The sequence below is a fragment of the Lissotriton vulgaris genome, chromosome 7, assembly GCF_964263255.1.
Source record: "Lissotriton vulgaris chromosome 7, aLisVul1.2, whole genome shotgun sequence".
Lineage (NCBI taxonomy): Eukaryota > Metazoa > Chordata > Amphibia > Caudata > Salamandridae > Lissotriton > Lissotriton vulgaris.
Window position 1 is genome coordinate 7,752,646 of NC_141695.1, and position 26,864 is coordinate 7,779,509.

The following is a 26,864-nucleotide window of genomic DNA, read 5'->3' on the forward strand; positions in this document are numbered from 1 at the left end:
GGTGAAGGGGGTCCGCCTCTTTCCACTTGAAGGCTATAAGCTGACGCCCCACTAAGAGGGGATGGCGAATAAGTTTCCACTCTGCGTGGGTAATGGCTTGTTAATCTGGAGGTCTAATGCATATGAAAGCTGTGAGATATGAGGAATGGACAGGGTAGACCACCCCCTCTGTGATGTGACCCAGGATTTCTTTCCAGAAGAGCGTGATCACCTTGCAGGACCACCAGGTGTGGTGAAAGTCTCCCACTTCCTCTCCGCATCTCCAGCAGTTGGGAGTAAATCCCGGATAAATGGTCGAGAGTCATGCTGACGTATGGTATTATTGAAACATCAGCTTATAAGCCGTCTCACTCAACGCTATGCTTCAATATGTTTTAGGGATATCTTGCCATAAAGTCTCCCATTGTTTAGATGATAATTCTACCTGGGAGGTGTTCTGCCATGATATCTGATAGGAGTGGGCGTGTAGTGGGGAGGATTGTTGTAGCACTCAATATGCGTTGGATATGAGATCCTTGGACCTGCAAAGGTACGGACATGCGTTTCAAGAGGGGTGTGAGGGTGAGGGGCTGTAAGGAATACTGACGGTTGTATGGCCCAATGCCGGAGTTGGCAGTATTGAAGCCATGCTGCATCAGGAAGCTGAAATTCCATCTTGCACTGGTCGAAAGATTTCGGATTTATTGCCGTGAATAAATCATTAAGCGTCCGGCATTCCCCATCACTCCAACGCCGGAACACTAGAGGAGTAAGGACCGGGGGAAATCCAGCATTGCATGCTATTGGAGTGTTTGGGGAGGGGAAGGTAGTAAGGCCCTTTTATGAGGCCACCTTGTCCCAATTATCAAGAACTGTTCGGGTAGGTGTTGCGATGTATGCCCTTTGGGGACAGGCGTGCCTGGGCAACCACACCAGATCCCACAGAGAGCATCACGCCACTGCTCTATACATGTGGAACCAGTGCTTTTCGCTCTCCCGCACCACCCACTCCGAGATATAGCATTATTTTTCCTTAAATTGGGACATGCTAGGCCTCCCCTGTCCCACGGTAGCATCAGCAGAGAATCGGTGTAGGTACCGTTTGAAATTGATAAAGAACGCAGGGGAGAATATTCATTTTTGCAACCTTTACCTGCCCCATCCAAGAAATATAGAAAGATTTCCATCTCTGCAAGTCTATCTTGATTGCCCAGCATAGCTGAGGCCAGTTTGGGGGGACCAGGAAGAAAGTGTGGGGTGATGCACAGACAAATATATTTAGTGGCATCCCGGGACCATTGGAACGGTGCTAGTTGTTGTAGGGCCGGGAGATTCTGGTCCGGAATGTTTAAATTAAGCACCTAAGACTTAGACAGATTTATTCTAAAGCTGAATACTACTTCGCAGGCCTGTAGACAGCGGACAACCCCTGGGAATGATATCTCCAGCTGTGTGAGTGTAAGGAGCAACTCCTCTGCAAAGAGACTGATTTTATGTTGTCGCCCCTCAAAAGAAATGCCCTGTACCTCTGCCGTGTTGCGAATCATGATGGCCAGTGGCTCCTCCACTAGGGCAAAGAGCAAAGGTGACAACGGGCACCCTTGTCAAGTTCCACGCAGAATGGTGATGGGTTCTGTGATTTGCCAATTTACCCAAATCCTTGCCACCGGAGCCCCGTAGGAAGCCAAGATCTTACAGAGCAGACCCGGGCGGAGCCTAATCTGCTATAAAACAGCTCGGAGAAACGACCGCATTACCCTGTCAAAGGCCTTCTCCGCGTCCAGCGAGAGGAGGCATGCAGGGATACTATGACGTTGAGCCTTTTCCACCAGGTTGGCTACAAGGTGCACATTGTCCGCCCAATGTCTGCGGCTTATGAAGTCCACTTGGTCAGGGTTGATGAGGCCCGGAAGGAAGCGTTCCAATCGCTGGGCTAGTGTTTTGGTGAATAATTTTGCATCTATATTAAGCAGTGCTCTAGGGGGGTACAAAGGGCGGGGTCCTTTCCCTCATTGTGTGTAAGAGAGACTTCGGCTGAAGCCATGGAAGGTGTCAACCCTGTCTCATCTGTAAAAGATTTGAATACGCGTATCAGGAAGCCCTGCAGTTCAGGGAGGAAGAGACGATAGAAAGAGGCTGGGATGCCATCTAGACCAGGGGTTTGCCCAAGGTAAGGGCCTTCACCTCTGCCTGGTGCTCCTCGAGAGTGATTGGCCCGTCTACAAGACCCAAATGCTGGGGAATTAGTGCTTCCCACTCACAAATCTCCAAATACGAATCAATCCCCCTCAAAGTTGACTCTTCCTGGGACTACAGTTTTTTATAAAAGTCGCAGAAACACTGGAGTATCTTTCTCTGCTGTCGCCCGCCCCCCATCCTCCAGGCGTATCCAAGCGATGCGAGTTTTAGCCCGTGCGCTGTGAAGCCTGCAAGCTAGGAGTCTGCCCACTTCATCCCTACCTTCATAGTAGCGCTATTTCAATGTGGGAAGTGTCCGTTCTGCCTTCCCTGTTCTATGTGAGCAAAGCTATCCTCGCAGGACAGCCAGTTGCTGTTTGACACCCTGTAAGGGTGTTGTTTTATCTTGTTATTCCAGCTGCTAGAACATCTGTTGTAAGAGAAGATTCAACAAGTTTTGCTTCCCTCCCTCTGGCAATAGCAATGGAAGTGATTACACCCCGAATGGTGGCTTTAAACCCATTCCAAATAGAGTGCAGTGAAAGCTCAGGGCAGGTATTAAGAGAGAAATATTCAATAATGGCTTTCTGTATCCTTTCTACGTCTGCGGGCTCGCTTAGTAAAGATGGGGGTGAGCACCAGGGCGGAGGGGTTTCTGCATCGTGTCTTCCACCCTCCCATGGCAGTTCTATGGGCCCGATTCACAGAACTAACCTAAGACAAAATCCTAAACTTACTACTTTTGGTATTCTCAGAAGTTAGGATTTTGTCTTAAGTTTGTCTTAAGACAGACCTAAGACAGACTTAAGACAGACTTAAGTTAGAATTTTGTCTTAACTTTCTCTTAAATCTGTGTTAAGTTTATCTTAAGACAAACTTAAGACAACATCCTAAATTCTGTGAATACCAAAAGTAGTAAGTTTAGGATTTTGTCTTAAGTTAGTTCTGTGAATCGGCCCCATTGTGTGCATGGTCTGAGATTGATATGTCCGAGATTTCAATAGAGCACACGCAAAGAAGGAGAGATTAGGTGACCAGACCGTGGTCGATGCGGGAATAGGAGTCATGTAAATAAGATTAAAAGGAATAGTCCCTTGTATCTGGGTGCATATATCGCCATATATCCACTAGCCCCAAGTTTGAGATGCTGCGACATGGCTCCCGTACTTTGGAATGTGACTCCACTACGATCCAAGTTGGGGTCCCATACCAAATTAAAATCCCCACACACTAAGATGTCGCCCTTCACCCCCTCCAATTGTTCTTTGAAGACCGGGCTAAGATAGGCATCTTGAGATGTGCTTTGCATATTTATATTGAGAATAGTAAGCTTGCGTTGCCCTAGGATAAGATGTAGTGCAAGGTAGAAGCCTTCCATATCCCGCACCACCCTAACTACTGAAGTGTAGAAACGCGCCTTACTCATCATGCCCACCCTAAGAGTTTTCATAGTAGTGAACGCCCAGTGGCATTTAGGATATTTCGGGTGTGCCATGCGTGGACAGTCTTCCCTCAACAGCTGGGTATCCTGCAGTAGGACATTGGGGTCACGGTGCAGTATATAGTGACATATTTCTTTGTGCTTATTTGGGGGTATTAGGTCCTGCACGTTCAGAGATAACAATTTAATTCCACCCACCATTAATGCCTGTGCGTGCAAAGCTTTGAGTGGGTAATACCCCCAAGAATGGGCCCACTTCAGTAGATATTCCAGTGCCCTAAGATAGGAAATGGTGAGACCCAGGGCACAAGCCCTATAAAAAGAAGTGGGGGGCGGACAATATGCAAATGACCTCATGACGTCACGTGCGGAACGTGTCCCGTTGTCTGAAAATTACACCGGGACACGCTCAGCATATTTCTGTGGGTCCCAGCTTCTTGGCAGGGGGGACGACGTCCACCCTGTGAAATGAGTGGGGGGACTCAGTCCACCCCGTGGACCCCCGACTCGAGTCCTGGTGAGACCACCCCTCCCATCCCCAGAAAAGGGTAAAGTCCCTGTATATCCAGTGCTACCACATGGCCCGCAGACCTCCCGGCAAGTGTGGGCAGGGCGGGGAGCAACAGCATGACAGACCCCACCTCCACTTCAACTTGACCTGAAAGGGATAAAAAACACAATAAAAATCAAGAGGGGGCCAACAGGGCCCAACAGTGACCTCTACTCGTCATGGGAGCCAGCACATTTACTTCAAGCTCTGCAAAGGGGTCATCCTCCTGGAGAGTCGGTCATCGGGAGGTGGCCATCCAAGGGGAGGCAAGGGGTCTCTCAAGATTCAATGGGGGAAAGCCCTCCAGGCCCCGTGGGCCCATCAAGTTTGAAGACACAGCAGTGAGTCATTGGATGGTGGTGATATTGAGTGGCAGCTGACCAAATGAAGAAAGCGAAAGTTCAAGGAGAGCTCATCATCAACCGTACGGGGTATGATCCGCCCCCAAGGCTGCGGAGGTGGTGTATAATGTCCTGTTTTGTTCTTGTGTGGATGTTTCTGTTTGCCATTTATCAGGTGTTTAGGCTTGACTGAGGTCCAGACTGGGTGACGGTCCGCTCCAGCCGGAGCAGGGATCGGGAACCAGCTCGGCTGTCTGAGTGAACACGGAGGCCCAACAGGCAGTGCTCCTCCGACAGAGATCTCACTGACCTGCAGTTACCCTTCCACAGGAAGAGGAGGGCAAAAGGATGCCCCACTGATATTAAATGCCCAATTCACGCTGCTTGTCAGTAATCGGCTTAAAGTCTCATCTCTTCCGCAGTGTGATGGGGGATAAATCCTGATAGAGTTGTACCGAGTGACCTTGAAAGGTTACGCTAGGTTTGATCCTAGCAGCCTGCATTATCGCTTCTTTCTCAGAGAAGAAGTGCAGGCACTCTAGTCAGGATGTCAGGCACTGAGTTTTCCTTACCTGGTGCTGCAGCCCAAGGTGAGCCTTACCCAGAGACGGGGAAGCATCCTCGTCTCCTTGAATCGCATGGAGGAGATCCGCCATGTATGAGAGGATATCCGTTTCCTCTGTACCCCTGGAGACCCCTGAATGCAAAAGGTTGTAACACCGGCTCCTGTTTTCCATGTCTTTCTGCTAGGTTTGGATTTTAATGTTCTGGTCTTCAAGGGCTGTAACCCGGCACCACAGGCTTCTTGGTCTTCCGATCGGCCATCCACGGTGCGTTTGAGATAGTCTACCCGCTCTCCGATCTAAGAGACATCTTTGCGTATATCCTTCAGACCAGCTTTGAACTCTTCTTTGAGAAAACAAATATCTGAGTGGATTTCGTGTATGAAGAGGTCCATGTAGCCTTGTGTGATTGGTGCTGTGGTTGAGGGTTCCATTGTCGTCACCCGGGGGGGCTCTGACCTCTCCAGGATATGTAGCAGATACTTTAGACCAGAGAGATGTCATTGGATTTTGTTTTGAAGATTTTGATGGTAGCATGGTGGGTGTGTGCCCGCGGGTATTGTGCCGAGCCCTTAAGAGTAGAACCTCTAGCAGAGATAGTGAGGGAGAGGGCAGGCCAGAGCCTGTTGCCCAAGGTTTACTGTCCCAGAGTTCTTGGTGCCTCAGTTCTCATGGAGAAGAAGAGCCAGCCATGATGTCCTCCCCGGCTCAGGTCCACCATATCGATGGAGTTCAGGGCCCACCAGTATGCAGTGTCAAGGGTCTTCAGCCAGTCCAAAGACTGGGACCCAGGGGGCAATCTTCTCTCAAGCACCCTCCGCTGGGCAAAAGCAAAGCCCCTCAAGCGGTTCTGTTGTACTGGGCTTTATGCATCCTGTGCCAGCTCTTGCCTTGCCCGCTTCATCTCCAACTGGACCCCCTCTTCCGAAGGGAAACTTCATCAAGTGTCGTGGAACTGAAAACTCTGCGTTCCGAGAGCCCCAGGGCAAAGGTCTAGCGTGGCAGTTGCCCACGGTGTTAAAAAATTGCAGCTGCAGGCCTACAAGAATATAGTCCCAAGGGCGGTGTGAGGGAGAAGTTGGATGAGCTAGAGAGGTACTCCTCCTACTAGGCACTTGTTACAAAAGCCCCCACTATTCCACCAGCGGGGTGATCCAGGCAAGCTAAGACGGCAGAGTCTGTGGCAGCAGGTAGAGCCAAGCAGGGCCGGACTGGCCATAGCGGGTACCGGACAATCCGACGATGCACTGCATGGGTGGCTGTAACGGTTTTTGATACAGGGCCTTTTTTGCAGCATAGATGCAAAATCGGCCGAAAAACAACCCTGGCAAAGAGCTCGGCGGCACCTCCAACCTCCCCCGAGTGGGGAGGGGGGAGCCCACCGAGCACTTTACCAGGGTCGGTTGTGGTTCCCAGTCTGGCCATGGAGCAAATGGGGGCTTTGGCTCTTCAAAGCTGCCTAGGCCTGTAGACCAGATGCAGCTCGCCCCTGGGCCCAGCAGCACTATTGCATTCTCACACAACTCAGCCTCCCTGCAGCTGATCACAACTGCCAAATTCACCTGCGGTGCAGGAATCGGTGGAGGGGAATCGTGCCCCCCCAGCCCATACCTGTTTCCTGTTAGTTGCTTGGAGGGCCAGGGGGTTTCCAGGAAATATGCAACGGCGCCAGATGGGAGCCTCCTCTGCTGGACCAATCGCCAGCAGGGCTGGACTGGCCATAGCAGGCACCGGGCAATCCCCCGGTGCGCCGCATGGGTGGGGGCCGATTTTGGGCCCTTGGGGGCCGTTTCTGATACAGGGCCGTTTTTGCAGCATACTCGGCCATGTACCAAAATCGTCCAAAAACCGGTTCGGCAAAGAGCTTGCGGCACCTCCAACCCCCCCCCCCCCCCCCCGAGTGGGGAGGGGGGCTGGTCGAGCACTTTGCCAGTGCTGGTTGTGGTTCCCAAGTCCGGCCCTGATCGCCAGGTCCCGGGGGCCTCCGCAGGGCCACACCTCCGGAGGCTGGTGGTGCAAAGTCCGGCCGCGCTGCGAGTCACACTGAGCTCACCAAACCAAAGGCGGCCAGGGCCAGCCCTAGCCCTCGCAACTCAGGTCTGTACCACCAACCTCAGCTTCTCGCGGGGTACCTCACCCCCTCAAGCCAGGAGGCGTTGTGGGCCTATCCCCGCTGAAATCCAGAACCAGGTGAGCCCGGGCTCTCTAACCCACCGGTAGCAGCACCAGGCCCCGGGACCTCTCAGCAGGGTGTGAGCTCTGCGCTGTAGGTCTCGGCGGGCAGTCACTTGGCTACAGCGACAGACCCTCTCTTCACCGTCTTCAGCAGAAGGGACAGAGACCTCAGCTCAAGATAGTGGCCGGACTCCCAGGCCAAGCGCCAAGCCCCGGGCAGTCAGCGAGAAGGTGGCTCTCAGCCCACTGACAACACCCACATGGCAAGGTCAGTCCGCCAGGCACCCCCACTATTGCTTGTCCGCTTTGTCAAGTGTTTGATGATATCCAATAGGACTCAGGGCACTGGAGAGCAAGCAAAGCGCGTCCTGCTCCATTCCCCTCCAGGCCACACCATGACAAGTAATTGTTAAGGGAAGGTTTACCAAGGACAGTGTTAACTGACAATGGTCCTCAGTTCTGTTCAAAGACATTCAGGGAATTTTTGAGAAGAAATGGAGTCATGCACATAACTACGTCTATTTACCATCCAGACGGTAACGGCGCTGTTGAGCTCTTTAATAGAGTGCTCAAGAACGCAATACAGTTAACCAAAGAGGCTAAAGTTTGCTGGATAAAGGAGATTTGGAAAACAGTGTGGTCATACAGGATTACACCATGTGTGGCAGGATTCAGCCCATTTGAGATTATGAGGTTAGAACTCCTTATACTAAGGCCAATGTGGGTAGGATGAAGTGTACTAAGAAGAGTGAATGGACTCCTTTAGCCATCAAAGAACAGTTGCTTAAAGCCAAAAGCAAAAGTAAATTGTATTATGATAAAAAGAACAAGTGTAAGGATGTTAGTGTTCGCATTGGAGATCGGGTGGGAAATCAGGAGGAAGGTTTCCAAACTTTGCAATTTGAAAACGCTTTATGCAACTCAGTGGTGTTGAGTGATGGGAAAATTTGGCACATGGGACAAATTTCTTTACATAAAGTTGAGATTGGGCATGCTAAGTCAAGTTTGGACAGTCTTTTAAAGTCCAGTTGGTTGCTAGATGAAACCACAAATAATGGATCTAAAGCTGGGAGACAACATTGAGGAGAAGGTGGCATTGCTCCAGGGGTAGAGAGGAGAGTAGCTTCCTTCCCACATTTTCATGCCATCTGTGTAGATGATGGGCAGTTACTTCTACTTCCAGGTTGGAGGGTTGGGAGGAAAAATCCTTATCCATTCCCTTGGAGAGTAGGGTGGGAAGTAGGATAAGGAAGCCAAAGAAGTTGACAGATTTTATTTGTGAATAATTTAGTTAGATGTTAAGTTGTATTATATTTATTGTTCTCATTCATTTATAGGTATCTGTAGTCATAAAAATAGTAATACCTTTGTCTTCTTCATTTAAAGGAAAAGATGTGTTGGGCTGGGATGTTAGATGTCTGCTGTCCCTTTTCTGCTGCCTTGGACACTTGTGTCAATGTTCCACAACTATGATGTAAAATAGAACGCATGGAGCAGTGAAGGGAGAGAACTGACAAAGCTGGTTGTATGTTTCCTACCGGGGTCTATATACTGCAATAAACCTCCAGTGTACTACAAGCTCGTGTGGACTCAGTCACTACAGATACATATGGGGATGCAAATGTATAGACCCGTCAAAGTCAGAGATGACGAGTGTGAGGACAGATTGTCACATTTGTTGGTATCCAAGGAATGAGAAGATGCTTCACAGTATTTCCTTTATGTAGAAGGAGCTCTATTTTACCTTCTTGACACGTGTTATCAAGGATAGGTCTGAATCCATGGTCACTCCTACGTTTCTTACTTCTCTTGATGTAGTTGGCAGAGTATAGAGTTCCTTGTCCATTTGCCGTTAGTCTGGTGATTGTGCCATTATCTACAGGTCCTGATCTCTATCTCGGTGGTCCTGAGCTTTCGGTGGTTGTTGATTATCTAAGCATGTAAGGTACTGAGGCACTGCTCAGGTATTGATTTGCAATTATGTTTCGGGCCATCTATTTTTAGTATTATTTGCATCTCTTCATCATAGCTGTAAAAAGGTGAGCTTGAATGATACAATGAGCTCTGGTAAGGGTTTATATAGATGTTGACAACAGAAAAAATATGATGGAACCCTGTGAGACCCTTAAATTGGGTATGAAGGCCTTACATAAAAGGTGGCAGGTACTGTAAAGAAGGGGGATATGTAGTAAGGTGAATGTTTCTCTTCTGCTCTGTCCTCTTTCTTCTCCTGCTTTCCAGCTTGTGTGTGTGTGGAATGTTACATATGTCATAGAATGTTTGCTAAGGGGATGTGATTCAGTTGGTGATTGAAGGCTGAGCTTCCAGGAGGACAGCTCCTGGTGGGGCATACTTCACAACTTATTTACCATCTTGGCTCACCTATACTTCCTGTAACTTAACATCAATAGATACTTACTTGGAACCTACATCTGACTCCATGAAGATTCCCACTTTATTACATACACCAAGCACTTTGAGGCTTTCAGATATGAGGTAATCCTTTCGGTGAATTGTAATATTGAATCTAAAAACCATCTTGTCCCATTTATCCATCCGTGAGCTATTGATTTATCTGTGTTTATCGTAGAGGCAGATTAAATCCCATAAAATCTGCCCACCACTGCCCTGTTCATATATAGCCAATAATTATCAGATTAGTTTATTGACCACTCTCCTATTATTCACACCTGGGTCTCTTTGTGATAGTTATTGACGTAAGGTAACATATGCTAGTTTAACCTATGCTGTATAATACTCAAAAGGATACTTGCCATAGACGAATGAGATTCGCATCCAGCAGTATTTCTCCCTACAGAGAGTTAGATATGCTTTATGCCTTTTCTGAATTATCCATGATTAGAGAATACCATGTTGCCACCACCTTCTTTTGTTGTGTGCTTTTAATCAGATGTTCTTCTAGGTCGTTGGTATCATATTTTTCTTCTCCGTTGTTTGGGACCAGCTCTGCAGTTTGAGAAATGTAAACTTAGACACTGAGTCATTACTTTATTATACAGTTAATTAAAACCGTAATGTACAAACATCACATTAATACTTGATAAAATGTAAGGATTCAAATATAAGGAATAATAAAATATTGTATGTTGCAAAAAGAGGAAAAAATATTTAGCAAGCATTTATTTTAAACACCAAAATATTCTAGGTGAAAATTCAATACACAAAGTCACACATTGGGGCCGATTCCGTTTCGGTAAAATGCCCTCCGAATAGCCGTACAGAGCTTTTTTCCCGTACGATTCATATGCAGAACCGTACCCGTACGTACGATGTAGTACGATGTGTACACAAAGCATTTCTCCATACGAATCGTACCAAAGACCGTACGACTCAATAATCCGTACAGATCGCACTCGGAACGCACAGTACACAATGTTCATACGGATCGAAGCAGCATTTTCTGACCCATCAAGTACCATTCGTATCGACAACGCTCCGCATGACTCTTTTCCTACGGGTGCTTAAAGCGTCCGTAAAAGCAGATTACTACTCGAAATGCGTACGAAACGGACCCCTTCCCCGGGTACGGTGCGTACACCCCATGATTGCAGGGGTACGGTGCATCGGGGTACGGTGCATACACCCCTGGATTTCAGGGGTACGGTGCGTATGTCCCCATGCGTACACCCCATGATTGTAGGTGTACATTGCCTAGGGCTACGGTTCGTAACCCCCAAGGTCGTAGTTGCATAGTGCGTACACCCCATGCGTACACCCCTTGATTTTAGGGGTACGGTTCATATGTGATAGTGTTGCTCTCCGTACGAATTGACCATACGTGACGTTTACCGTACGAATCCCGTACTCATTTCCCGGTCCGGATCGTACTTGGCGGGTCGTACGCCATGTTTACGAATCCTACGGTTCACTGTGCGGCTCTATGTCGTACGGATTTAACCTAATTTTTCGTACGGTTCGTAATGATTCAGACGTATTTTTTACCTACGGATCGTACTACGCAATTCGGACGGATTTGTCGGATTCGTACGGAAACGGCTCCGAATACGAATCGTCGTACGGATTTGTTTCCCGAATCTAAATTGACCCCATAATGTTCCACAAATAGACCCAAACTATCATATATTTGAGAAAATATATTTATAATTTTAATGATAATTATAACTCATTTTGATAAATATTTATACAAAGGTTTCATTTTTATTTTGTTGTAACTCATTTCATATAAAACAGTTGAATATATAATGTCAATAAATATAAAGAGAGAAAGGTACTAAACCCTATACATCCTTAACCATCATGACAAGACATATGACAAATTCAAATATAACTGTAATAATTTCGGTCTTGAAACAACAGATAATACAGTTGATAAATAATTGATGGCAGCAATGCGGTAGATGGAAGCTACGCGCGTTTCGGCAAAAACTGCCTTCATCCGGAGACCGTCTATTGCACAAAAGCTAAGTGGAACATGAAAAAATGACATTAAAAAACATAGGTTACTACTCTATATTATACATATACCTACACACCTAGAAAATTGGGCAATACTTTAAATTTATCAAAATCGCAGATTATTTATATATCAACATTGTATACAAGGCTAGTTTCTCCTTACATTTGGAAGAACTCTAATTCTATATTGATAATACACATCCCATCTTCCATTATATAAATGTCTGATATTACCTTTGGGCAAAATATTACAACACAACCATTTACTTCATAAACTCATAGATCTATATACAACTATGTACTTACAAATCCTAGTGTCAACGTAGTCATCCAATCTATTTGTGTGTTGCTACTAAATACAAATACAAAGTGCAAACAGAGAGGTTATCACACAAGAATTAAATACACACTATTTGCCAAATAATACCTCTAGACAGATAACTTAAGTATAGAAACGAATGTAAAGAAAAGAAAAAACAACAGATTTTAAATAGTATTTTCAAAGGCCCAATTGTTTACAACATCCTACAATTAGCGTTTAGCAAACCATCTCGATGTTATCTGCTCATAATGGTCCTTGCATGAGTTACTAATAAAGCGTCTAAAAAGTTGTTTTCAATTCATATTACATTTATGTTTTGGTAACCTGGATAAAGAGGACTGATGATGACAAGGCTTGGATGAAAACAAGAAAACCGCTAGAAAAGAATGTTGCTAAGATGTAAATTACGGTTTTTATATCAATCCATATATAGGTCTCAATTTTTATTGTATTTTGATCATAGAGATACTTACTAAACAGGAATAAAAATACGTATTTCTGCAGTCAAATAGGTTTTTGGGGCTTGGCGTCGGGTCAAAGCCTTAACTCGATATCATTCGCTTTAGTGGGGTATCTTCTCTATGGGGAAATAATAAATATATATATATATTATATATTACCTCAGAAAAAAGGGGTTTTCCACTGATTCCGTTTTTAAATAGAAAGCATACATAGTATGGAAAATATGAAGACATAAGGTAACCAAACAGGGAAAAATGTACGAAAAGTATTGAAAGTATGCCCTCATAACTAGGTTCCCTATGGATCTACATTAGCAACACCTTAGACTAGGCAAACACTGTAATTTATACTGTGCTCTAAGTGTATTTTGTGAGCTCCTAGCTATTGCGACAACATCTGTGTATGTTTATTAGTTATCTTTAGTAATTTGACATAAAGACCCCCACCACGTAAAAATAGGAAATGGCAGTAATCCCTTTATAACATGCATGTAAGAGCTTTCCCTCTTTGTTGAACTCTATTAATCTAAATATTTAAAACCGATATAATCCCGCTCAGAAGCAGTGTCCTCAATATCTGCGGCATGCTTGAACTTAAGTCCAGCTGTTGTTCTTTTTGAATTAAGGATTGGATGTTTTAGGTTTGTATTCCGGTTTGATGATGTAGTCAGATGAGCGTTGTGAGTCCTTCTTCGGTTTCACATACTCCTCTTACATGCGCTCGGACCATCCACCTCTCTCTGAGCGTTTTTTGAATGACTCCTGAAAGAAACTAGAAAAACGTATATCAGTATCCTGATACCTGTCAGGTGGTCTAATATTATCACGGTTACATAGGTTAAGGCGTTTCTCAGCAGCTACCTGTTGAGGAGACCCACCCTGCAATTTCGTTTTGTCTTTGTTTTTCTTATTATCCCACTTCTTTTATATTGAGGACTCGGGTGCTTGCTTAAAGTTATCCTTTTCAGAAGGACTCTTTGGCTTTGGTTTACCAGGTATGGTTCCAAATTATCTCTTCCTAATATCGCATAGGTTTGTTCGATAATTTTAGGTCATTTGAGCTCCTGTTTTCTTAAAGTCATATCCCTTGGACGCTGGTTTGTAAACGCTGCCGCCTCCCCCTTTACGTTACTTAACTTTATGGCGGGTACTGCGGCAAAATTGCCCATCAGTTTCAGCCCCAAATCTAGGGCAGGTGCTGCCCCATATTAATTTTGGATCAGTTTTAGCACTTCTGGCAAACTAGCTAGTGAAGGGGTACCGTGTGTTCTGGTATATACTCCAGTAAAGAATGGACCCCAAGTTGTGCAGTCTTACACAGGGGAAGCCGTCCCGGTCTGCAAGTAGATTGTTAGTATGTGTGTTTTTCCTGCAGTTCCGTATTGGAAAACACCGCTTCAAGCTGACTTTTTGGTGCAACACAGAGGGGGGCTCCTCCCATCTGGTGTGAACCCTACCTATGACTGCATTTAGTATTCATGGGCTGATGCCCACTGTAGCCAATTGTGGTTGAGCAGAATGAGCAGCCCACGCAGGATTTAGTGTTAATGTTCGCATTACAAACTGGTCAAACATCTGTATATTATCACAAATTTATTTATTTTTTATTTAGAAAGTTTTCTATAGCCCGAACATGACCACCGAGGGTATCAGCCACTTCACAGTTTATACATCAAGAGGGATAAAGACGGTCAATGTGAAGAAAAGGAACGACCCCTTGGGTGAATGCTGCTAATTAATGTCTTAATTTCATCCGTACTTCATCCAAACCAGCATCAAATGTCAGAAATTCACATAAGAATACATAGCAAAAAATGATTATCAAAAAACAACATTCAAAAATGCAAATATAATGTATTAATCATTCACATAAGCAATGAAGCACATAAGCAATGAAAGAACAAAATGATAAAAAATATTTTCTCAACATACATCAAAGGCTAAAAGATCATAAATAAAAGTATTTAACCTCATCCGTGCGGTGCCGATTTACCCCCGGTGCTGGGCCCTAATGTAAATGGGTGTTGTAGGAAGGGGGAGACTCTAGTTGGCGCAGTGGCGACACTAGCGACAAGCAGGGACTCTCTCTTCCTCGTCAGGGCTGAGGGTTACCTTCCAGACAACCTCTGCTTACCCTCTAGGTAGTGTGGCTTAAGCAGTCGTAGGCTAATCTTTGGGGCACATAGGGTTAAACACTTGCAATATTACACCGTCACAACCAACCCACCAATGAGACCAAACTGTATTCGTTGAAAATATATCTCTTTATATAAACTTCAAGCAGGTAATTGAATACAGTTATTAGACTTTCAAATAGCGTTTCCAAGTTACTTAGTTCAAGTTGCCACAGTTCTTTTGAGCAATAAGTGTTCTTTCAGGCCTTCTGGCCGGTTCAACAAAGTTCTTGTGGAGTGGACGGCTTCCAGGGGAGCTGTCCCATGTCGCGTTGCCTTCCCGGGGTCGCTGTTCGTTGCGGCTCTCAGCCGAGCAGGTCACGGGTCGTCCGGGGCAGCGGTGCTCTGTGGCGGCAGGGTCCTTTCCTCGTCGTTCGCTCCGTCCCTGTAGGCGGCGGCTGTGCGGGGACGGCAAGTGGCAGTACGGTCCTCAAGTGCAGGACGTACCCAGCCAAGTGCCGGTGCAGCTGTGCGCTCACAGCTGAGCTGTCGGGCAAGTTACCGACCCAGCGGACTCTCACAGGGCAACTGTCTGTCCTCGCAAGTGGATTGGCTGCTCGTGGCGCAGTCAACTCGAGAGCTCGGACCGGACGGGTCCTCCTTCGCTTTGCTCTCGGGCTCCCGGTGCAGGTGCGGTCACGGTGTTCGGTCCAGCGGCGGCTGGACCTCGCTTTGCTTTCGCATTTGCTTTGGGCCCCGGTCACGGTGGTCGGGTGGATGTCGTTGCCTTGGAGGAGATTCCTCCGTCGGTACTGCGGCGATAAGCAGCACCCACAGTCGCTTTCTTTCAGGGTGTAGCGCCCACTGTTCCTGGGGCGCTGGTCAGGGGGCAAGTTCAGAGCAAGCCCTTGGAGATCGTTTCAGCAGAGTTTGGCACAAAGTCTTGTAAAGCAAAAGTCTTCTCGTAGTCTTTCCTTTTTCCTCTCCTTCGGCAGCAAGGCACCTAGACACAGGCAAGAGCCAGCACTCTTCCTTGTCCTTCACGGTCCTTCTCGTCGGGCAGAGTCCCTTCTGTAGCCCAAACTGGATCTAACTTTCAAGGAGCAGGGCTCCTTCTTTTATACGGCATTTCTTTTGTTCTTGCAGGCCAGGGGGGCCTTTGCATAGCCACTTTCAGTCCTTGAGTACTCTGGAGGGTGTACTCTGGCTTCTGCTTTCAGTGTGAGGGGCAGGCGCATCAGACGCCCCTCAGGAGGTGGAGCCAGCATTGTGCGGACAGGGGTAGCCAGAGTACCTTGTTGATGGGGCTTCGCCCTTCCTGGGCCAGATGTCGGCTGAGTCATCAGTCGCTCACGGTCCTTCTCGTTGGGCAGAGTCCCTTCTGTAGCCCAAACTGGATCTAACTTTCAAGGAGCAGGGCTCCTTCTTTTATACGGCATTTATTTTGTTCTCGCAGGCCAGGGGGGCCTTTGCATAGCCACTTTCAGTCCTTGAGTACTCTGGAGGGTGTACTCCGGCTTCTGCTTTCAGTGTGAGGGGCAGGCGCATCAGACGCCCCACAGGAGGTGGAGCCAGCATTGTGCGGACAGGGGTAGCCAGAGTACCTTGTTGATGGGGCTTCGCCCTTCCTGGGCCAGATGTCGGCTGAGTCATCAGTCGCTCCCCAGGAGGGTGGAGCCAGCATTGTGGTGGCAGAGCACAGCAAGATCCAGAGTCAAGAGCCACTCCTACCTCCCACTAAGGTATAATCTGCGCTTTCACCCCCTGTCATCCCCCCAGCCCTGTCACTCACACATCCCAGACAGTCAGATACACATACCAGCAGAGGCGGACTGAAATGGTTAGGCAAGCAAATGCTAACTTTCTAAAAGTAGCATTTGCAAACCCAGGATACCAAAATAAACTTGACTACAAGAAATATTTTATCATCCTGAGTTCAGGCATACTAAACATGACTCGCTACCATGCTCCTTGAGCCTGCGGGGATTATAGGGTGTAATAATTCCAGCAGCTCAGTCTGGCCTAATGGAACAGGTAGCCTTCAATAGTGAAATACGGTTTTGGTTGTAAGTCACTACTAGGACATGCCACACACATCAGGGCTTGTCCTACCTTACACCTACAATGCACCCTGCCCGCAGGTCTACCATAGGGGTGACTAATATGTAGTCAAGGGAAGGTTCAGGGGCTGGCAAGTGGGTGCACTTGCCCAGCTAGCGTGACAGTACGAGACCGCACGCGGGTTCTGTGGTCGCAGTTCCCAAACATATCTTTACGGTTGCTTCGATGGGTGGCGCAACCAGCGCTGCAGGCCCACCAGCAGTATTGGCATCTACAAGCCCCGGCACTCTCTAGTGCGCGTTACTAGGGACTAACAGTAAATCCAATGCACCAATCATGGATACCAATCGCATGTACAATTTACAGTAGGGAGCACTTGCACTGCGGCACGGGTCAGCCGTGGCGCAGTGCCCTGAGTATCGGAAAACCAACAAAACATCGGAGGCACATCAGCAAAAAGTGGAAGGGAGACTCACGCCAAGGTGCCAGGTCTAACAGGTGTGGTCATGACAGAACGGTTCCTGCTCATGACGGAACCGTTCTGTCTTGAGCATCGAAAGGGTTAAAAAAAGAGACAAAGATATAAAGTGCATCAATTCAGAAACATTCTAAGTAGTTAATCCGATTAGAATCTGAGCAATGTGTCAGGCTCGTATCAATAATGACACCCTCAAAGTTCCTCCAATTTAATTTGTATCTATTTGCGTCGAAGCGTTTCGGTGTAATGGCTTGATATGCTCCACCTTTCTCAAGACAGAAATGATAATTTGTCTCTTTTATCCAAGTTAATCCCACTAAGGAAAACAACAAAAAACAAATATCAATGCCACATCCTCAAGAGTTACATACATCTCTACTAGACCAATCTAGCCCATTTTATCTAACCCCAAAAATGTTATCTTTGATTATCAGCACATGCAATACATTTTGTTAAACCACAATAATAGGAAAAAATGCTAAACATTCAATGTAACCCTCTTTAAGATACAACTTATATTTAAACATATACAGCATCTATTGTATATGACATTGCATAGAATATCCTAAATGAGATTCTGACATTTGCTGCTCATACATCCAAACCATTAACATTCTTCCTAATGTACAATGGCCATATATTGCACTCCTGTGTTCCAAAACATCATGTTGCCCCACAAAACTAGGAACACATCAGAATGTACAGAAGGCCGTAATATAAACAATCTTCTAGCTTCCCCAAGAATATTGATAATAATCTACATATCTCCCATAGGGGGTCTTAATGGGTCCAATTTGTGAGTCTGATTTTTCTAATAACAGTCCCAATGTTGATATCTGTAATGTAAGGTCATCTGTAGTAATAAGATCCTTATTACGATTCATGATTGAGACAAAAAAATCTTGTTCTCTTATTTTCTATAAAACATGCCTAATTTTAAGCTGATAAGTACCTGTAGGCTGTTGTTATAGCATATCCATAAATGCTGTTTTCAAATCTTCAGGCAAATTTTCAGATAACATGGGTGGGGAAGTATCCAACTTCCCCCCGTGAGTTTCAAGTTGGGGTTATTTTTTAAAACTTCCTCTAGAAGACAGAATAGTCTAATATTAAATGACTATTGGCATGTTCAATCTATTGAATTAGCATTGATCTGGATATATGGCGTACCTGAAACGACATGGGATTTTCACCATAAACGTGGGCCGGTCCCATAAGATTAAAAACGGTTATCAAACGGGTCTTGTTAAGCCAAAGCGTAGTGCAGTAGAGTCTTTCTTTCCCAGGAACCCAGATACAGAGAAGCTAAATGAATATACCGAGGTCAGTATTTACCTTACTCGAACAATCCCTATTGGTCTACGAGGGTCTCGCCCAATATGCGCGCACCTGGGGATTGTGCGGGCCGCGTTCTCTGGTAATACGTAGTCATCGACCGGGCACATATAACGGAATGCCCCCGACCGCAACGGATTTCATATTCATTGCCTGTGTTTAGAATTAACAACACCTGGCATAATCCTTTATCTTACACGGCCGCGCGAGGTCTGGCAGCACTCTCGTCAATGCACGCGGGGGATGGTTTTTAAATACCCAAGATCGACTAATAGCAAACCCCGTAATATCTTAGGTCGCTGATAATAACCACCAGGGTGTATGTACCGTGTATAGTCATTACCCTGTCTGTATACAAACGAGCACTTAAGAAATCTACCGAATAGATAAACCAAGAAACTTAGGTGTACAGTATATAAGATGAACTAAATGTAATCTTCCACAGAGATTACTTGGGACATTGTAAGCGTTAAATTCAACCATTACTCAACTCGTGTTCATCAAACCAGAGTTATGTTAATATGTAGTATGGAAATTAGAGAAAGGATATATCTAACTGTTGCTTATCCTGCCTATAATATTATGAAGTTAATAAAGTCATGAACCGTCTAAATAAAACAAGACTTGATATACAGGGAATACGCCATCAAGGGCAAAGGTCGGCCGGACGGCCACTCCTTCAATGTCAATCACCCAGGGTACACAGAAATATAGATGGACCTAGCCAAAAATACTAGATCCCACAACTGATATGAGGCTACACATATTAATCTAGTCTTATTCTGCTCGAAACTTCCAACTAATAAGCCGTTCCCAATCCTCTTTAGTATTCAAACCGGTCCTTACCTTACATGTTTCCGTTTAGTCATCATATCCCCACCTCGTTTGCTACACGAAATATAGACCACCTGATGTCATCATGTGTGTAATTCAATGACATGAAGTGGTCCGCAAGGGGGGCATTGGGTTTCTTGTTCTTAATAGCTGATTTATGCTCCGTGAGGCGGGTCCTGAATTCACGGCCCGTCTCGCCAACATAACCCAGTCCGCATGGACATATCAAAAGATACACCAAATTTTATCTCCTACAGTTATTCAGTTCTTTGGCTAAAATCGTTTGTTTATTAAGCGTCAAACTTTTCGTTTCAATGCATTGTTCACAACAACTGTACAATCCACATTTATAGTTGCCTATGGCATGTTTACCCTCTAAATTTTGCTGTTTGCATCCTCCTGGTTCTGATATGTATGGACAACATTTTTTCGCAGGTTATCATTGGGGGAATTCATTATCATTTAGGAGTCCCCAATTAGAATTGATTATATTTCTTCATTCTGTTACTAATGCTAAAAAATTGACTGACAAAACAATTTTATTCGAGATGTTGTTGTTCTTATTATGCTTAACTTGAGAATTCTCCAACATTCTCTCCCTGTTGTAGAATCTGGCTCTCTTGAAAGAGTGGTTTGCAAACCTCTTAGGATAGCCCCTGTCTTTTAATTTTTGTTTTAAGATGTCACCATGTTTGTAAAAGTCATCAAGAGAGGAACAGTTTTGTGGAAGACGAAGAAACTGTCCAAACGGTATGTTGTCCTTTTGTGACCTTGGGTGGTAACTTGAATAATGTAGCGCTGTATTCTTATCGGTGGGTCTAGAATAAAGTTCCACCATCAGTTTCTCCTCTACATGTTTGATATTTAAATCCAGAAAGCTAACCATGTTATTTCTATGATGTTCTATAAACTTCAAGTTGGCATCACCAAGGTTGAGCCAAGTTAGAGATTCTGCTAATAATTCTTCTGATCCAGTCCATATGAACCAGATGTCATCTATGAACCTATGCCAATGAGACACGTTTCCATAGAATGGTGCTGATTCATTAAATATGTGTCTGGACACAAAGAACCCCACATAGGAACAAGCTAGACTTGGGGCGCAAGTAGCACCATGCTGGTCCCCTTGCGTTGTAAATATAAGTCCTCCTTAAATAAAACCAAGTTTTCTTTCAAGACTAAAGATGTGCACTCGACTATGAATTCTGCACTGGCACCCCTGGTTATACCAGCATCCTTGGGCCACTCCCAATTCTCTTTGTGAACAGGCATCAAAACAGAACCAACAAAGCAAAAGATTCACAGTCATGTAAAGCCAGGCATTTTCAGGAGCCCTGGCAGCTGGGCCACAAACCTGGGAGTGTGACCTCAATACAATATCCAAGGAAATAGCCATTCTGAGGCAGGTTTTTTAATCAAGAACACTTTGACTTTCTTTTTGAAGAGGACAGTGGAAGGATTCACCCTGACTTCGCAGGTGGGGAGTTCCTAGTCCTCGGTGCATACCTGAGAAGGCTCGATTGTAGGTTTTCCTTTTCTTGAATTTTTGTGGTTTGAGCAATAGGGTTCTGGCACTTCTGGAGGCTCTCGAACCACATGAGAGTTCCAGTTTTTGAGGGAGGTATAGCAGGGTTTTGAAGTGAATGGCTTTGTGTGCCATGCATGCAATTTTTAACTGTATCCAAGCTTCATATGGAAGCCAGGTCAGGGATAACAGGTCTGGAGATAAGTGGTTGTATTTTTTAGTGCCTGTAAAGAGCTTAGCAGCAGAGTTGAGGGCAACCCTAAGGGGAGTCGTCTTCGCACTAGGAAAGACACAAAAGGTTGCAATGCCATAGTCCAGCTTTGAGATCACTAAGGCTTGCACCACAACCTTTAGGTCATGAGCAGGGAAAAAAGGCATAAGTTTCCTTAAGATGCGGAGGTGAAAGTTTGCTCCTTTGGTGAGGGAACTGATATGCTTCTGCATGTTCAGACTTTTGTTTAGCATATTCCCAGAGAGGTTGCGAAATCAACGAGGTGTGACCTACAATTTAGAGCAGTAAGCTGATTCAACAATTGTTCCATGACCGGAGATTGCTTGTGTGGTGCGATTAGGAGGAATTCCATTTTGAAAGCATTTAGCTTCAAGTGGTTACGTGTCAACCAGCTTTGTGTTTTCAGTAGGACTTAGTTGAGGGACCAGATGTCCTCCGGGGAGGCGATCTTCAGGTATAATTGGGTATCATCTGTGTACATGTGATAGTGCGTGCTGGATGATTTTAGAATTTCTGTCAGAGGCTCCATGAACAGGTTGAAGGGCGTGGGTGAGAGCAATGAACTCCGTGGACCCCCAGCATGACCTGAGAAGGATGAGAAAGGGACTGGTTCACCTTGAAGCTTTCGGATCTGTTATGAAGGAATGAGGAGAACCAGTTAAGTACAGGCCCAGACAGCCCTATAAATAAAATGCAAACACACATATCAAATGCTGATGAAAGGTCAAGAAGGATCAGTAGGCATGACTCATTATGGTCCAACATTCTTAGCGCATCATCGACAATGTAAGTTAACGCAGATTCTGTACTATGGCCAGGGCAGTAACGAGATTGGCATTGATGCAGGAGTTGGTAAAATGATCGATGTGGTTACAGAGGTGGGCGAGCACACATTTCTCCATGCGCTTTGCCAAGGTGGGGATGTTAGGGATTGGGTAAAAATTATGAAGCTCTGAGGAATCAGCAGATGGTTTCTTTAGATCAGGGTAACTTGACCAGATTTTAGGCAATCCGGAATAGCACCTTGCCGAAGTGATGCATTGACGATCGTAGTCCAAAGTGTTAGTAAGGAGAGTCTAACTTCTGGGAAAAGGTTCGATGGCAGGGGGGTGTTGTAGTGATTGGAAGGTTTCAGAGTCAACAGCATTTTGCGTTTAATGTATTCATCCAAGGTTTGGAAAATAGTCCAGGATGCATTGTTTTTGGGGAGGTAGAGCTGCGCAGGGTCAATGCTATCCATCATGGTGGAAGGAGGGTGTTCAATGGACTGATCCACAGGTGATCAAGGGCAGAGCGTAATTCAGTTTCAATATTAATAGTCTTATCCGTAAAGAGCTCCGCGATTTGTTTGCAGTTCGGCAGTGTCCCTTGACCCAGTCATAGAACGTCATAGCAAACACAAAATTGGAATCATTTGAAAAAGTAATCTTATACACTATAGACGTAAAATCATTATACACATCAATCCCCCACAATCTCGGTTTGCAAGCGGTGGTATAGTTTCTGGTACATTCTGAGAAAACTCAAGACCCGAAAGTGTTCCTTATGGAACTATTACATTTTACCCTTTACCATAGTTACTTCAAGTGGCAAGATGAGTATTACACTCAACTCTCAGGAACATCCATGGGAAATTGTGCTGCCCATCATATGCTAATTTGTTTATGTTTCATATTCAAACTGGATAACATTTTGAGTAATCAAGAATGGATTGACCACTCATAATGTACAAAGGGTACATAGATGATCTTTTTTATTGTAGAAAGGATCTAAGGAAGATTTATTATGAGCTATTGAAAAGTTGAACGCAGTGGATAACAGAATTGGATGTATTTCAACAATCAGTATGCATACCATTACATTCCTGGATGTTCAAATTACCAAGCCAAACAACCAGTTAATAACCAGCATCTTCACCCAACCAACGGATCACAATCATTTGTTACATTACTCAAGCTTTTATCGATCATCACTCAAAAAGCACTTACCATATTCACAAATGCTAAGACTGAAACCTTTTTCATCCAATGATTGGTTATTTAATAATAGTCTTACAATTATGGTAGAAAAATTAAAACAAAGAGGTTACCCAAATCAATTTCTATAAGAAGCCATAAACAAAGTAAAAACGAATACACTGGAAGGTTTGTTGACAAGCAAAAAAAGGAAAGACAATGCAGTAAACAAAAGTTTGTGGAAAGTTCAAATGGATTCTTACTGAGTTAAAGTTTCTTTTATGTATATAAGAATGACCCCTGATAAAGGGCATAGCCCGAAATGTATTGGGCATGTATGAATTAAAAAATCACAAATAATAAAAGAACGAAAAAAAAATGTTCAAAGATGAATGGGAACATTTGAAATGAAATAAAAGGAAAATTCATTGAATCATATTGGATTCCTTTTTTTGAATTATTAAAATTATTTGAACCAGAGTGTGGGTTGGAGACGTTCCTCACACATTGGGGGTATCGCATCATTTGAGTGATAGTGGTTGGCCATGTGTGGTGCTAGACTTACTCTTGCTCTGAGTTGGAGAAATTTACTGCTATTTTGGGTCCTTTTTTGGTTGTAGTAAGAAGTGCAGTTTGTGAAAAGTAATGGGTTTGTGAATAGCATATTGTAGTACTTTAGCCCCTTCAATGCTCATTACGGAATGGTTCTGTCGTTAGCATCGGTGCCCCTGTGCTCATGACGGAACCCTTCCGTCATGAGGACAGGGCACGAAATCCCTCTGCTGCAGACAGCAGAGGGATTTCTATTTCCCCCCTTTGACCTCTGGAGCTGGAGAAGAGCTTCCCCAGCTCCCAAGGCCCACCCTGGTTTGTATGCAAAGAGGATCTGCCCTTTCCAATGGTACCCCTCCCCAGTGGATCCCTGGTTGGGCATGAAATGAAATGAAATGAAATTTGGGTTTTCGTATAGCGCATGGCTGCCCGTGAGCGTCCCAGCGCTGAGATTGCAGAACCTCTGGGGGTGGAGGCCGGTGGTAGGGAGGATAGTTATTGCGGAAAGAGATGCGTTTTAAGAAGCTTTCGAAATTTCATATGATTAGTTTCGGAACGAAGATGAGATGGCAGAGCATTCCAGGTGGTAGCCGCTGTAACCGAGAAGCGACGTTCTCCAGTTCGGGCTTTTTTGATTCTGTGGACTGTGGCCAGATGATCTTGGGCTGAGCGTAGGGGCCTGTTGGGTCTATATGGGAAGATCATCGCTTTTAGCATTGGAGGCCCTTGATTTTGCATAGCTTTATGAGCATCACCCCAGGAGGGCGATCCCCAAGCAGGGATCGACCCACTAGACACCTGGGAGGGGAGACCGGCCCCTTGGGCAAGGGATTTTGCTCCCCCCATATTTTCTTGGTGTGATTTAGTCGTTTTGCCCCCCTGGGGGGGCAGATGGGGGCAGTAGCCCCAATCGTCCCCCAGGGGAGGCAAAAAGCCCACTAGACCCCAGTGATATATGTTTTTGCCGCATCATTTATTAGGGTGGGTGTTGTCCATAAAGGGCATGTTCATGCCCCCACCCCACAACATTTACAGCCTTTCTGGCACCCCTGGGAGGCAGTTGGGGGCAGTAGCCCACAATCTGCCCCCCCAGGGGGGCAAGAAGCCCACTATACGTCAGGGATTCTTTTTTTTAATTAGAATTTGTGGTGGCGGCTGCCCAATATGGGCATGCCCATGCCCCCACCTATGCCCCACAAAAATGACAGACTTTCTATATGCCCCCCAGGGGGCAAAAAGCCCAGTAGATGCCAGGGATTTCATGGGCATATTTTAATTAGGGTGGGTGCAGCCCCCACCCTCATTAAAATTTGGCCAAAAAACTCCCTGGCATATAGTGGACTTTCTGCCCCCCCTGGGGGGCAGATGGGGACATTAGCCCTCAATTTCCCCCACTGCTGGGGCAAACAGCCCACTAGACGCAAGGGATTTTTTGGGGGCAAATGTGAATTAGGGTAGGGGCTCCCAAAATAGGCATGCCCATGTCCCCACCCATTCCCCACAAAAATAACAGCCTTCCTGCTCCCCCTGGGGCAGATGGGGCAGTAGCCCCCAATCTGCCCTCCCCAGGGGGGGGGGGGGGGCCGAAAGCCCACTAGACGCCAGGGATTTTTTTGTGCACATTTTAATTAGGGTAGGGGCATTGGCATGCCCGTTTTGGGCAGCCCCCTCCCTAAATAAAATTTCCCAAAAAACTTTCTGCCCCCTTGGGAGGCAAATGGGGGCATTAGCCCCAATTTGGCCCGTCGGGGGGCAAAAAGCCCACTAGACAGCAGGGATTTTTTTGGGCCAAATTTGAATTAGGGTGGGGGCTCCCAAAACGGGTATGCCCATGCCCCCACCCCGCCCCCACAAAAAACAGCCTTCCTACCCCTCTGGATGGCAGATGGGGCAGTAGACTCCAATATGCCCCCCAGGGGGGTGCAAAAAGCCCACTAGATACCAGGGATTTTTGGGGCAAATGTTAATTAGGGTGGGGGTATTGGCATGCACATTTGGGGCAGCCCCCACCCTAAGTAAAATTTGCCGAAAAAACTCCCTGGCATCTAGTGGACTTTCCCCCCCCCCCTGGAGGGCAGATGGGGGCCTTAGCTCCCAATCTTCCACTCCGCGGGGGCAAAAAACCCACTAGATGCCAGGGATTTTTTGGGGGCGAATTTTAATTAGGATGGGGGCTCCAAAAACGGGCATGCTCATACCACCACCCCCATTAAAATAATAGCCTTCCTGCCCCCCCTGGAGGGCAGATGAGGCTGTAGCCCCCAATCTGCCCTCCAGGATGGAAAAAGCCCACTAGACAGCAGGGACTTTTTTGGCCAAATTTTAATTGGGGTGGTGGCATGAGCATGCCTGTTTTGGGCAGTTCCCACCCTAATTAAAATGTGCCCAAAAAACTCCAAAAATGTGTGAAAAAAGGGATTTTTTTCAGCTAAAATTGTGGTTTGCAAGGGATTCTGGGTAAGGAAACATTGGGAGATCCACGCAAGCCATACCTCCCTGGAAGCTCCCCGGTTGTCTACTTTTCAGAAATGTGTGGGTTTGTTAGGTTTCCCTAGGTGCCCGTTAGAGCTAGGATTCACAAAACTCAGCTAGGGTAATTTTTCACTGCGAAATTGAGGTGTGACCACGTTCCGTTTTGTGCCATTTCCTGTCTGCTGACCCACACAAGTGAGGTACTATTTTTCTCACAAGAGTTTGGGGAACACGGGGTGCATGAACATTTGTGGATCCATGCAGATTCCAGAATCTTCCACCACAGAAATGTGGGGAAAAGTTTTTTTTTTTTTTACAGTTGTTTAGGTTTGCAAGGGATTCTGGGTAACAGAACCTGATGGGAGGCAGTCAAGTCACCCCATCGTGGATTTCCCTGGGTTTTGATAGGTTTCCTTAGGTGCCGGCAGAGCTGGGTTCAAAAACTACAGCTAGGCGTTTTTCCCAAAAAGGTTCATTTTGCACTGCTAAATTGAGGTGTGAGCACTTTGCGTTTTGCAACGTTTCCTGTCATAGGCGCAAGGCCTCCCCACACAAGTGAGGTACTATTTTTCTTGTAAGACTTTGGGGTACGCGGAGTGAGTGGAAATTTGTGGATCCATGCAGATTCCAGAACTTTCCACCGCAGAAATGTGTGGAAAATGTTCTTTATTTGACAGTTCTTAAGGTTTGCAAGCGTTTCTTGGTAACAGAACCTGGTGGGAGGCAGTCAAGTCACCCTATTCTGGATTTCCCTAGGTGCCTAGTTTTCAAAAATGTATAGGGTTGCTAGGTGTCCCTAGGTGCTGGCAGAGCTAAGGTTAAAAAAACAACAGCTTAGCACTTTGCCAAAAAAGGGTCA

At 45.8% G+C, this 26,864-nt stretch overlaps 1 protein-coding gene across 1 annotated transcript in view; it reads left to right on the plus strand.

Moving 5' to 3' along the window:
- Window positions 1-7,956: 7,956 nt before the first annotated feature.
- Window positions 7,957-26,864, plus strand: part of LOC147700488 (butyrophilin subfamily 2 member A1-like) — a 134,603-nt gene continuing 115,695 nt past the window's right edge. The window contains exon 1 of the mRNA XM_086928430.1: window positions 7,957-8,091. Coding sequence (XP_086784556.1) covers window positions 7,957-8,091 — 135 coding nt within the window. The remainder of the gene's footprint in view (window positions 8,092-26,864) is intronic.